At 43.1% G+C, this 12,741-nt stretch overlaps 1 protein-coding gene across 2 annotated transcripts in view; it reads right to left on the bottom strand.

The window, feature by feature from the left end:
• Nucleotides 1–12,741, bottom strand: part of Smg6 (SMG6 nonsense mediated mRNA decay factor) — a 234,931-nt gene that overhangs the window by 117,913 nt on the left and 104,277 nt on the right. For both annotated transcript variants that reach the window (XM_010642132.1, XM_010642131.3), the window contains one exon: nt 10,749–10,917. In XM_010642132.1, coding sequence (XP_010640434.1) covers nt 10,749–10,917 — 169 coding nt within the window. The remainder of the gene's footprint in view (nt 1–10,748; nt 10,918–12,741) is intronic.

Genomic DNA, 12,741 nt, shown 5'->3' with positions numbered 1-12,741 from the left:
ATTAATCACACAACAGCACATAATCAACACATGTGTACTGCAGAAGTAACTCACTTCACAGGCTTTACCCAGGAAAAAGAACATGTTTGAGAAGAATCACCCACCAGAGGGATGAGAGTTTTCTAAAGCCTCTCTGCACAGACACTGACAACCAGACTCATTCACAAAGCTCCATCTTTTGGCTCAGCTGGGTTTGGCTGTCAGAAATGTTTAAATATGGAAAAAAATAAACAGTTGCAACACGTTTCTGTGCAGAGATCTGCCTGAGCCCCTTTGTGATGTAATGGGAAACGCTGCATTCAGGCTACCAGCTGTAGAATAAACAGAACTTTGAGGGTTAAAAGGAACTGAACTTTCCACGACCCCATCTGCAGAGAAGAAAATAATAAGAGGAATGATGCACTGCCCCACAGCTCTGATAGTTTATCCTCCAGTCCCGGCTGCAGAGACAAGCACCGGATGTGATAGGGCTGCTCAGGGCCGCCTCCGAGGTTAGTGCTGCCCATGGGAGACACACTGGGAGGTTCTTCCAGTTCCCCACTTCCTCCCCCAGTGCCCTGCTGGCCACTTGAGCCCACTGCCTGAGTCTGATCCCACAGCACTAGTGAGTTTTGGCCAACAGGCATTGCTCAGTTGCAGAGCAGCAATTTGGAAAATAAACAGGAAAGACGACAGTGAGAAGGAAGAAGGTGAAAAGTCTCCAGCTGAATTCTTGGCTTCAGGGTCCTGGCTAGTGCTGTGCAGGTTAAGGCTGTAGTAGGAAATAAGTGGGGGGAAGGGTGAGGATGTGAGCAGCAGCATCCCCATCCAGAGAGAGGTGGCAGAAAATTACCCATGGCTGCCACCGTGGGAGGCCCCACAACCCTTTCTTATCCTCCCACCCCTACCATCTTGGATCCAAAATGAAGAAATATGTGGTACCATGTGGTTCTCATTACCATGCTCTCCTGTCCCCTAAGGCTCAGATAAACCAAAAATGACTCCTCCCAGAGATTGCTGGCCACCATTAGGGACCCCTGCCCACATCTGCTTTTTGCCCATTACCACCCACCTTGTGCCAAAACCTTAAGAGTCACTACAAAAATAAGGTAAGTGAGAGCTCCTACCCTAGTGTTGATTTTGTAAGACAGCTGCTAGTGCCAAAAGACATAGGAAGTACCACAAGTTCCCAACTCAGAAATATAAATAAAAGTGGTCCAAGGGTCAAGTGAGACTGATCAGAACCAAGGGAATACATAAAATGTTTCAATGAAAGGTCATTTCTCCCCTGGTCAATTCAGCCCAACCTTGTATTTGAACTCTGATTCTGAGTAGCTGCTTTCTTTTGCTATCTCAGTGGGACTGTCCAAGCTCAGGTGACATTTCATATCATCAGTTATCTCATCTCACTGAGCACCACTGACATGAACAAAATTACATCGGTATCCCTGGGCCATCTAGTGATTCTACAGCAGTGTGGGTGTGAGGAATATCAGGAAACTAATACTAAAGAAACAGAGAGGTGCTCTGAAAATACAGGTAAGATACCTGAACTCAAAACTGAAATTTGCAAGGGCATGAAGTAATTTCTGGAACCTTGGCAATGTCACCTCGGCTTACCCCAATCAAGCCTTTAGGATGCGAGGTCAGTTACATGGATGAACACAAGAGTTTCCTGCCTAAATACAAGGGAAAAGCTAACTTTTCCCTGTTATAGTTTCTTATTTCAACCAGAGTGCCTTCTAACCTTCAACCCCACAGAAACCCTTAGACCCTAAGGATTCAGTGTTGGCTGAGGAAACCAAAATCAAATTCTTAGTTATGAGGCGCTTAAACGGCTCCCAACCTTCTGGAAATGCTTGGGAAATGACTCCCCAAAAGGTTTTCCTGATAATCTCAAATCACCTTTGATTCTCTACAGACTCTCTAGAGTGCTGTGGGCTCAGTCAAATCCTTTTGGCTTGTTCTGGTTCAACTTATATTTTGAGGAAGTTCCCAGAGCCCACAAAATCCCACTAAAGTTAGGGTGCACTCATCCCAAACAGACACAAAGCAGCCAGAGAACATGAAATTGTGCTCAATAAACCCATTTATGACTCTCAGAATGGTCGCAAGGGAGTCTCAGCAGCTGGGATGTGATTAATGCACAAGGATAAGCAGTTGCAGGGTGACCCATGGGCCCAACCCCACAGAATACACCACACACCAGCAAAGCAGACCCTTAACTGGAGTCTGAACACCAGATCCTAGCCTGGGACAGACCAGTAGTGACTAGTTAGAGGTATAAACTCAGAACCAAGACCCACTCACTTCCCTACAGACATACATTCACTTACTCCACTAGGGAAGGAAAAAAATAAGAGTTAATTTACTTTTTATTGCCTCAGAATTCCAAGGTTTAATGTAGCTGTCAGTTTGAGTGCAGTGCAGCTGCTGGCCGATACAATGCAGCCCAGGCCAGCCCAGGTGACTGGGGAAACACATTTCACAGAAATGAACTAACACACACTCTTGGCTGGTTGTTTGGGGGATATTGACTTGGGGAATCAGATTAACCCTTCAGGCCGAGGTTAGTTCTGCAAATAGCATTAAGAAAAGTCGCTTCAGTTTAGGGAACTAAGAAGGCCTGCTCTAAGGTGGGCCAGGGTTTCTGTTGTTTCTAAAATTCTAGAGATCTCTCATAGGATATGTTATAAACTACAACATGCCCTGAAAGATTAAGGTGTGAGATATGTGAGGCGTGTTATACCATGACAATATGCCTCCTTGCCTAGAACTAAGAAAGAAGAATTGCCAGGTTTATAGGGAAGGGGTTAGTTAGGACTCCTGTGAAATCTCTACTAGGCTGGATGGAGCCAAGGAACAATGACAGTTTGGAAAAGTCTGACCAGGACTCAGTCTTTCTTTCTGGAAAGACTAAGGAAGACTAAGTACTCACACACTCCTTCTTATTTTTACTGGGGGAACAGGCTGACTGGTGATTAATATCAAGTACAATGACCCCATGTTACAAGCCTGCAGGGGCCTGTGGAGGTGGCCATTTCCTGTGTAATACCAGCTTGTTTAAACACTAACATTCAAACTCCACAGCTGCAGAACAAACCCGGAAAGAGTTGAGTGAGAAGAAGCCCTGCATTGTGTTTCAGAGCTATAGAAGATCAGAGAAGTAGTACAGATGGGAAACAAGTTGGGTCTTTTGGTTCCTCGGGTGAGGAGATTTGGAAATATAGCCAAAGATTGTACAGAAAGTAGGCACAAAGCAGCTGAAAAAGAGAAAGCCATGGACAACATCCATAAAAGGGAAAGACAAAAGATCATAACAGAAATTCTCCTAAAATATGTAGTATCTGCTTTTGAAAACTTAATTCCCTTTTAATGCCCACACCTCTCCAATTCATTTGTTCAGTGGCCAACATAAGCCCATCACTGCCCTGGAGGATTTCTTACCTCCTTGGAGAAAACATGAGGAGGTGAGCACCTAACAGCAGAAATGGACCTAAATCCAACAAGTCTGATAAAGTTAGAATAATACTTGGGCTTAAAATGGCTTAGGATACTCCTTTAGAAAGTCAAGATGTAATGTCAAGCCTGTCTGCACGGGATAAGGAAATGGTTCTAGTACCTTAGTGCTAGGTACTATAATACGCCCTGGAATATGTTGGATATGGGAAGAAATCTATGCAGCTCCCTCTCTGAGGTTTAGGAACTACAGAGTGTTTACTAGATGCCCTCATGATCCAAAGAAGTCAGAGAACACTGTTTCTAGGATTAAGGTCATGGACAACAAAAATATAATCCTCAGCATAAGAACTGTTTATTGGGTGACCACTAAAGAATATAAGACCCAGTTGAAGATGATCCCTACTACAGTCCTATTTTATAAAAAGTCAACTTGAGCCTTTTAAAAAGTACCCAGACCTGAATCAACTCTGCCCAACAGGGCAAATCAAATTCTGGAACACAGTAATCCTGTACTACTGCAAGGACATAAGCTTCCTGTTGTTCTAAGCAGTGTAGCTAAATAAAGCTCCAGGCCCACAACAGGTTATAATTCCTCATTCCAGGTACCAGAGTACCTCTACTATATCCCGTCCCCAAACTGTATCTAGGTCAGAGCCTTACTGGATTTCAATTTTCCCATGCCACACTCCTATGCATAGTCTCCAACGCATCACTATAGTGTGTTAAACCCATCAGCACTGTGTTTTGGGAAAGAGCAGCCCCTAGGGGATCTTGACATCTCCACGACATGAGTGGAGCCCTTGGTGGCCTCCCTGGTGCGGATTCTCACGGTTCCTGCCTCTCCAAACTTTTAGCTGTAACCACTCCAACACGTCTTCTCAGTTTAGCACACACTGGACCCAAATAACCTCGGCCCTGAGCTGGAAAGTACTCTCCCTGGGGTCAGCTGCTGTACCCTGCTGGGGTCAGACTGGAGCCTTAGGCCAACACCCCTTCCTCTCACAAGGAGTCCTATGGGAGGAGGGGAGGGGACAGAAGCTCTTGCCGTGGGAGAGATCACGTGTGTATGGCACTCAGCACTTGGAGGAAGAGGAACCCCCTGGTGCCAGGCTGTAGCACTGGCGCCCCAACTTGGAGCCAGGGAGACTGGGTGGGGAGCCAGGGTAGCAAAGGGGCTTCCCACAGTCACTACCACTTCCTTCAGGGAAGTGCTGATGGACTATTACTTAGTGACCTCTGAAAATGCCCTTTTGGAAAGACGTATTAAGCGTCCTTGAAGGGGTGCTGATTAGACTTGGGATCAGTACTTACTTCAGAGCTGCCCCATGAGGGTGAGTGAACTAGCTAGTTTTTTAACTCAAGAATTTCTATCTCATCTACAAGGTCAACACACAAAGACTTCCTGAGTAAATTAGCTTACTGCTTATTCCCTACACATCCCTATTTCTCCCTATATGACAGTACTTCAGAAGACTCCCTATGAGCCGTTTTCAGCATGTTCTGCAGACTACATAGGACGAGCCATGGAAAAGGAGCAAGTCCAGGAATTTGTAGAGGTTTTTTCTTTTCTTTTTTTAACAGTACACCAATCCAACAGTGTGATAAATGCATCCAAACTACAATTAGGAAGATATATAGCATCAGAATGCGAAGGTCTGGGCAGCCTGGTGAAACGCGGGCTCTCCAGAGCCCCAGCTATGTTTCCCATTATGTAACCCTGGTCATGGGCAGACAGCCAGACTCCAAATGAAAAAGAGACTCTGGCTTGGCACTGGTTCTATTTTCCTATCCTCATTCGGGGTCAGCGCAGTGTCATACAGCTGCAGAGAAAGCTCTGGGGATTAAACCTGGGAAAGCCTCCAAGACCAGGACCTGGGTTCAAGTACCAGCTGAAAGCAATAAACCAACTGCCACAGCTGGGCTAGGTTTGGATGTTCTCAAAGTCCCCTGACTCTTTCACTTACTGAGAACTAGAGATCAAGATGAGGGAAGATCTGGCTTCAGCAGGGTCTGTGAAATGAGGTAGACTGTCCCACTGCCACGACACTGCCCAAAGTCCTGGGATGTAAGAGGTATCCTTGCTTAGGCTCGTGGAAGCCTGCTGCTGCTTTGTACCTCTCCATCAGCTGTCATTTATATCCTAACTCATGTTCACTTGGTAAAGTTGGGAGCAGCTGCCTGTCCCTTATCACAGGAGGACTAGGGTGGTAGAAACTGTGCTAGCAGATGGGTTAAGTAGATGGTCCTTCCAAGCACCACAGTCTGTTCTACAAGCACAGTCTACTCCCTTTTACAGTGGACAAAGCCACTTTCTGAATCCTGTTATTCATTCCTCTCTATACCTGAAACCTCCTGGGATATGAAGCTATCCTATTATACCTACAAACACAAGTGCAAAGTCAACTTACACACTGACTCCAGCACACAAACCTAGTAGGTGCCACTGTGAGGGAAGAAATAAATGGTCCTGCAATCTTTCCTTTGTCACTTTCCAGTGCCATCATCATCATCCTAAGGGTTCATTACATGCCTGCTAATTCCTTGGAAAAGCAGACTGGACTAGAAGAAAAGGTATGGGCAAAGAAATGAGAACAAAGGAGACTAATGATGAGCTCTGGAATTCCTCTAGGACAGTGGAGGATGCTGTGCAATGATTCTCTACCCATACAGAGATAACACATGAAAGACAGGGAGAAAATGAAGGGAGTAATACAAATTAAGGGTCTGATGTGTCAGCAGAACCATTTAGGAGTGAAGTTTCTGAAGGAAAACCAAGTAGAACTACTGACTACCTAGTTAACCTTATCTCAGGATCAGAGAAATTTGTCTGCAGAGAATAAATGCAGGCAATGGCCAATGAAAACATGCAAAGGAGAGGCATCAAGTGGAACCCATTTCCTTTCTACTACCTTGAGGATATTCCTAAACCCTTCAAATGAGCATCATGACAAGGACCCTATAAATGCCAGGTGTTTACAATTCTAACATCTACAGAACTATTGAGGGTATGTCATTCCCTATGGCCTTAAAAGAAAAAGTGTCCCTATATGGAAGATTACAGTGGGTACAAAAACACGTTTGAAATCTAAAGAACCACCACAACTTGACAATCTTTCAACCATGGTATTTACTTTTGGAGAATATAGGAAGTTGGCTATAATACAAGTAACTAGAAAGCACAAAGGTAAATTTGTATTCCACTTTTCCAATGCTCATATTTGAAGGTTATGAAGTGGGATTACCTTCAGTGGAAGTCAAATCAGGTCTGTTCTCCTGAATAGTGGCAATATTCCTTTAAAAACCAAGCCTTGAGGTCTCACCCAGAGGCAGCAGAGCCCCTCCCTTCTACTTAAACTTGCATTCCAGAGAGAGCCAGCTGCTGATCTGACTGTAGAGATAGACTGTCCAGAAGGGGACCTAATTCTTGATCACACTGATTTCTTATGTCCTACCTGGATTCACAAGACACTAAGTGGTATCTATGGCCACACAAACTAATTTACTGGACAATTAGAATCAATATATTATTGGGTCAGATTTGTTTTCCCTTGTGAAGAAAAGCCTGACAAGACAAAGCAAATATGCTCAAGTGTCCCAACTGCTTTTTACCCCAGCTAGGGTTGGCTGTAGCTTGGACCACGTGCCCAGCTGCAGATTGAGCCCTTGCCCAAAGATGGGCAGCAGCTCACAGAGCCGGCAACAAGCCATTTGCTGCAGCATCCAAAGGGAAAAGAGACTCAGCATCACAAGCAAATGAGGCCTAGCACTTCCTGTGTGAGCTTTCCATTTCCAGCTTTTCACTTCCAAAAGCCAAAATGAGCGAGAAAAGGAGGAGAGATGAAGAGAGAAGTGCTGTAGAAGAATTAACAGACCTGATGGCCCAGGATATGGGTGGACCATATCTGAGGAACTTGTGGCTGTGAGGTGAGGTGACTCAGGAAGGGCCAAGCTCCAGGACAGATATTCTATTTCCCAATCCCTAAGAGGAAGGAGGGACTACTCAGTGGCTCCTGCACATATTCAGAAGCAGTGTCTTAGATATTTCAGAGAGCAGAGCTCTTTGCTAGCATTTTCTTTCCAAAATTGCAATTGCCTAGTCCATATTACAGATTAATAACTTGGAAAGCCTGAGGCTCGGCTCCACATGTTAACTCTTTAGAGATCACTACTAGGAAACAACTGTCTCCTAACCAACAGGTCTTGAGTTGGTTCCTTTGCATGGCTCCAGTTGCCCAACTCAAGTACTTAATCCCACCTCATGAGGCCTCAGCTTGGAATGCATTTTGGAAAACTAGAGGGGGCTCACAGGAAAGGTGCAACTGTCCAAAGCTGTGAGCACTATCCACATGGTTATAGAGATAGAACTGGGATGAGAGGGAGTAACAGTTCAGTAACCCTTGGGGTAAAAGCTGGGGGTAGAATCAAGACTACATAGCCCACATAGAAAGATCAATAACTGCTGACCAGCTGGGGATTTAGCTCACTGGTTTCACCACCTGCCTTGTAAGCGCAAGTTTCCAAGTTCGATCCCTGGTACCAAAAACAAAGCAAAATAAAACAATAAAAACAAAAACTGCTGACCAGAAATCTCTGCTGCAGCCTTTCCTCTGTGGGTCACTCATGAGTCTAGGAGATACACACAGTTGGTCACTATATTAGAAAAACTCCCTTCCTCACTCCTTTGCAGCACCAAGGTTTCCACACTTTATCCTCCAGTATTTTGCTGCTTCCAAAGCAGAGCCTTCAAGATGAATAATGAGGTGTTGGGTATGATTTTTTGCTCTGAAACACCATGTACACTCTACACTCAATCTGAAGAAACTTTCAGTGGACATATTTACCAGAGATTACAAAGCAGAGAATGTGTGTATAGGAAGTAGAGGAAGAGAGAGAGGAGAAACAGAAGGGGTGGACAGAAAGAAAGGCAGTGATAGAGATAGAGATGAGAGAAAAGGAATAGGAGGAAGAGAGATAGCACAGTTAACAGAGATATAACCTATGCGCACATATGTACAGACACTATAGCACAAACTGAACACACACAGCAAATAGGATACAAGATCAGAAGTCAGCAAGCCTTTTCTGTAATTAATAGGTGGGTCAATTATTTTAGGTTTTGTAGGTCATATGATCTCTGTGGTTCTGTGGCAACTTCTCAACTCTGCTGCTCTAGTGTGAAACCAGCCACAGACCAACTGTAAATAAATAAGCATGCCTATGTTCCCATATAATATTACAGACATTAAAATCTGACTTTTGTATAATTTTTACAAGTCATGGAATAGTATTTTTTTTTATTTTTCTAAACCAATTAAAAACTTATACCATTCTTATTTAGTGGGCTATAGTTTATTGAGCCCTGATATAGACATACAAACACCCAGTGAAGGCAGACAACAGAGGCAGGCACACAGGCAAGCTCACATTCATAGAATCACCCTTGAAGAGAGACCCAGACTGACACACAGAGACAATCAAACCAACACATAAAGGAACCAACATGGTCACTGACAAACACGGGTAGAGACACAAACATTCAGGAACATACATAAATATTACATTCTCACAAGAAATAGTCAACACATAGACAGGGATGGGATTAAAGACACAGATTTACATCAATCCAGACTTTGAAACAGAGCTCTATGGGGAGACATGAGCCTTGCAGTGAGACAGAATACACAGAGAAGCAAATGTGAATAGACCCAAATATGGCTGTAACACAAATGGATACAAAACATGTGGCAACAGATGGATCACATGGACACATACATGAGGCATGATCAGAAAATATGGGAAATTTTTTTTAACACTAAAAGACAAAAAAATTCTCTTTGTGAGTATCTTTAGTTGCACTGTCATGGCTGCCTCAACATCCTGAATTGATTTAAAACGTTTACATTTCATAGTTGTTTTGATTTTGGGGAAAAGCCAAAGGTCACACACAGAGTGCTAGATCCAGTAAATAAGGCGTACATTACACACTGTAATGTTTTCACAAGCTTGCCTTTTGATTGGATGGGACTCAGTAGCAGCATTCAATATATATATACATATATATGTATGTATGTGTGTATATATATATATTTTTTTTAAATACCTCTTAAAAACACTCAAAGACAAAGGAGGACTTCTAGAACTGCTTCAGAAAGTGGCAAGAATAATATACTGTGTTCAAAGAGAGGGTGAATATTTTTAGGGAATTAATAGCAATGTCTTCTCTTGTAATAAATTTTTAAAAAATTTAAACATGAACTATATATTCTTTTGGGGGGATACTGGGGATTGAACTCAGGACCTTGCACTTGCCAGGCAGGTGCTATGCTGCTGAGCTACATCCCTGGCCCTATATATTCTGATCACACCTTGTACACAAGCAGCCATAGGCAGGCACACTGAAAGGTCTCTGGATAGAGAATCCTGCAGATATAAACACGTAGACCTTCACACTCTGCACAGATAGACACTAAGACACAAAGGCTCACAGATACACACAGACAATGGATCCAGACAGTCAGGGTCAGACACAACCCAGATCCAGACCCAGAAACAGCCACATACCTGGTTGTACTACACTGTGAAAGTAATTTATGCCACTGAATTATAAACATAAAAATAGGATGGCAAATTTGGTTATGATTTACCACTACTTAAGAAAAGAAGAAAAAAAAAAGTCATACAAACAGATCTACATAGACCATACAGGCAGATGCTCATACTCCTAGACCAACACACCTTCCCCTAATGAACACTGACTGATGGAGAAAGAGGCAAGGTGAGAAGACAGGGAATGAGTGAATGAGGATAGATGTGTACACACTCATTCTTCTCACACACTAAATGTCATGAGAGAGGGCAAGGAAATCGACTACAAAAAAATAGCACAGGCAGAAATGAGACCACTGAAAGATGCAGAGAAAAACTAACTGGGAGATGAGACAAAGTCTCTCACATGCTTACTGACAAACATCCAGACTTCAGAGGCAGCTGCAGAAATGGTGGATATGAAGAACAAAAATAATGACAACATCAAGAACAAGACAAAGAACAACAGAGAGCAAACTGTAGAGGAAGGGAAAGAGAGAGTTCAAGGAGCATCAGACTAGCTAGTAGGCCAAAATAATGTAAAATATCAGATAACAAAGAAGGTGTTCAAGAAAGGGAAAACCAAAACTCAAATGAGGAGGGACTGGGGAAACATGTAGGCTGTTGGTGAGAGGAAGAAAAGAACAGAACAGGGAAGGGAGTTACAGGAGTACAGGTAGGCCAAGGTCAATAGCATGGGAAGAACAGGCAAGCCAACTCACTGTGAGGGCAGATCCAGAGTTGTGGGTGGAGGATTCCAGGTGTCTGGGTAGCCAAGCATCCAGTCTGACCATACTTTCACACTGGGGAGCAGCTCCTTCAGGTCCGGGATGAAGGAAGACACCTTGATGTCATCTTGGTCATCCTGGTCCTCAGGAGAGGACTGCTGAGCTGCAGAGGCAAAGGGTGAGAACTGGGCCTATGCCTGTTGTGGCCCCCTGGTGAGGCCTGGGGCACTGGGACAGCAGCAAGCTCTTAGGGAAGGGAGACCAAGTCCATAGGAAAGCTGGGCCCAGAAGCGAGGACAAGTGCCAGCAACTAAGAGGATTCTGAAAAGTAGGACAAAGAGAGAACCAGTACACTGGGTCTGCCCATGGAGATGGCATTTCTGCTTTACTTGCAGCCTGGCTGAAGTCTCTACTCTTGCCTATAGCCCACCCGTTTAGCTGTGCTTCAGCAGAGTTCCTGCTGAAATTGTATAACCTAAATTTAATCACAAAGATTAGAGGAACCCAAATTATGGAACATTCTACAAATAAATAGTTTGTACTCTCAAAAATGTCAAGGTAGTGAAGGACAAAGAAAAACAGAAAAATCATTCCAGATTAAAGGACACTAAAGCTATATGACATCTAAATACAATGTCTGGTCTTAAATTGGGGATCTAAGAGCAAAAAAGTAATAATAAATACACTTTTTTGTTTTTTATAAGGAATATTATTAGATGGGACTACAAGTATAGTTCACTAGTAGAGTGCTTGCCAAATATGCATGAGGCATTGGGTCCAATCCATAGCACAACACAGCACTGGGGAGGATTATTATTAGAGGCAGGTGTGGTGATGCATGCCTATAATCTGAGCACTCTGGGAGGCTGAGGCAAGAAAAGTACAAATTCAAGCCCAATCTGGACAACTTAGCAAGACCCTGTCTCAAAATGAAAAATTAAAAAGGGCTGGGAATGTGTAGATCAGTGCAACACCCTGGAATATATCCTTGGTACAATCAATCAATCAATCAATACAACTGACACAAAGCCAGTAGATTCAATAATAGTACTATACCAATGTTAATTTCCTAATTTTGATAATTATTAAGAGATAATGATGGAGAGATGTGCACACCACTCATTCTCACACATTAAATGTCATGAGAGGAAGCAAGGAAATAGACTACAAAAAATAGCACAAGCAGAAGTGAGATCACTGAAAGATGCAGAGAAAAACTAACAGGGAGATAAAGAGACAAAGTCTCTCACATGCTTACTGACAAACATCCAGACTTCAGAGGCAGCTGTTAATTTCCTGATTTTGATAATTATTAAGAGATAATGAGGAGAGATGTGCACACACTTGTTCTCACACACTAAATGTCATGGGAGGAGTTAAGGAGACTGTATTAGAGTGAAGTATTTTAATGATTATCATGTCTGTAACTTAAAATTAAATGGTTCAGGACAACAGCAATTGCATGTGTGTGTCTGCGTTTGTGTGTGTATGTGTGTGTGTGTGCAGGGAGAACTTAAAGCCATATGGCAAAATGTTAATTACAGTGGGGAGTTTAGATGATGAGTATATAAAAGTTATTTGCATCATTCTTGAAACTATTCTGTAAATCTGAAACTGTTTCAAAATAAAAAGTTGCTCCTCCCTGACAATGAAAAGCTCCAGAGACTAGAAACATTCAAAAAACTAGTGTACTGGGGTGATTGAGGGGTCTCACTACTTACCAGTACTGATGCAGAAGAGGAACAGATGTTATAATCTTTAGCCCTATCTTACACAGCTATCACAATTAGACTACAATTCTAAGGGCATCTTAAAGAACCAAAAATAGTGCCTGCTCTGGTGCAGTGAGCCTCCTACGATAGTTGACCCACAGTGGTTAGAGCACCCACCAGATATTGAAGAGGGACACAGAAATAAAGAGGGTAAACAAAATGTCAATTATGAACAAAAAGTGAAACTCATATGATCCCCAGTACCACCACCACCA

This window comes from Fukomys damarensis, unplaced genomic scaffold, assembly GCF_012274545.1.
Source record: "Fukomys damarensis isolate Sample0158 unplaced genomic scaffold, DMR_v1.0_HiC HiC_scaffold_13, whole genome shotgun sequence".
NCBI lineage: Eukaryota > Metazoa > Chordata > Mammalia > Rodentia > Bathyergidae > Fukomys > Fukomys damarensis.
The sequence above is the reverse complement of the archived record's forward strand: the minus strand, read 5'-3'. Positions and strand labels throughout refer to the sequence as shown.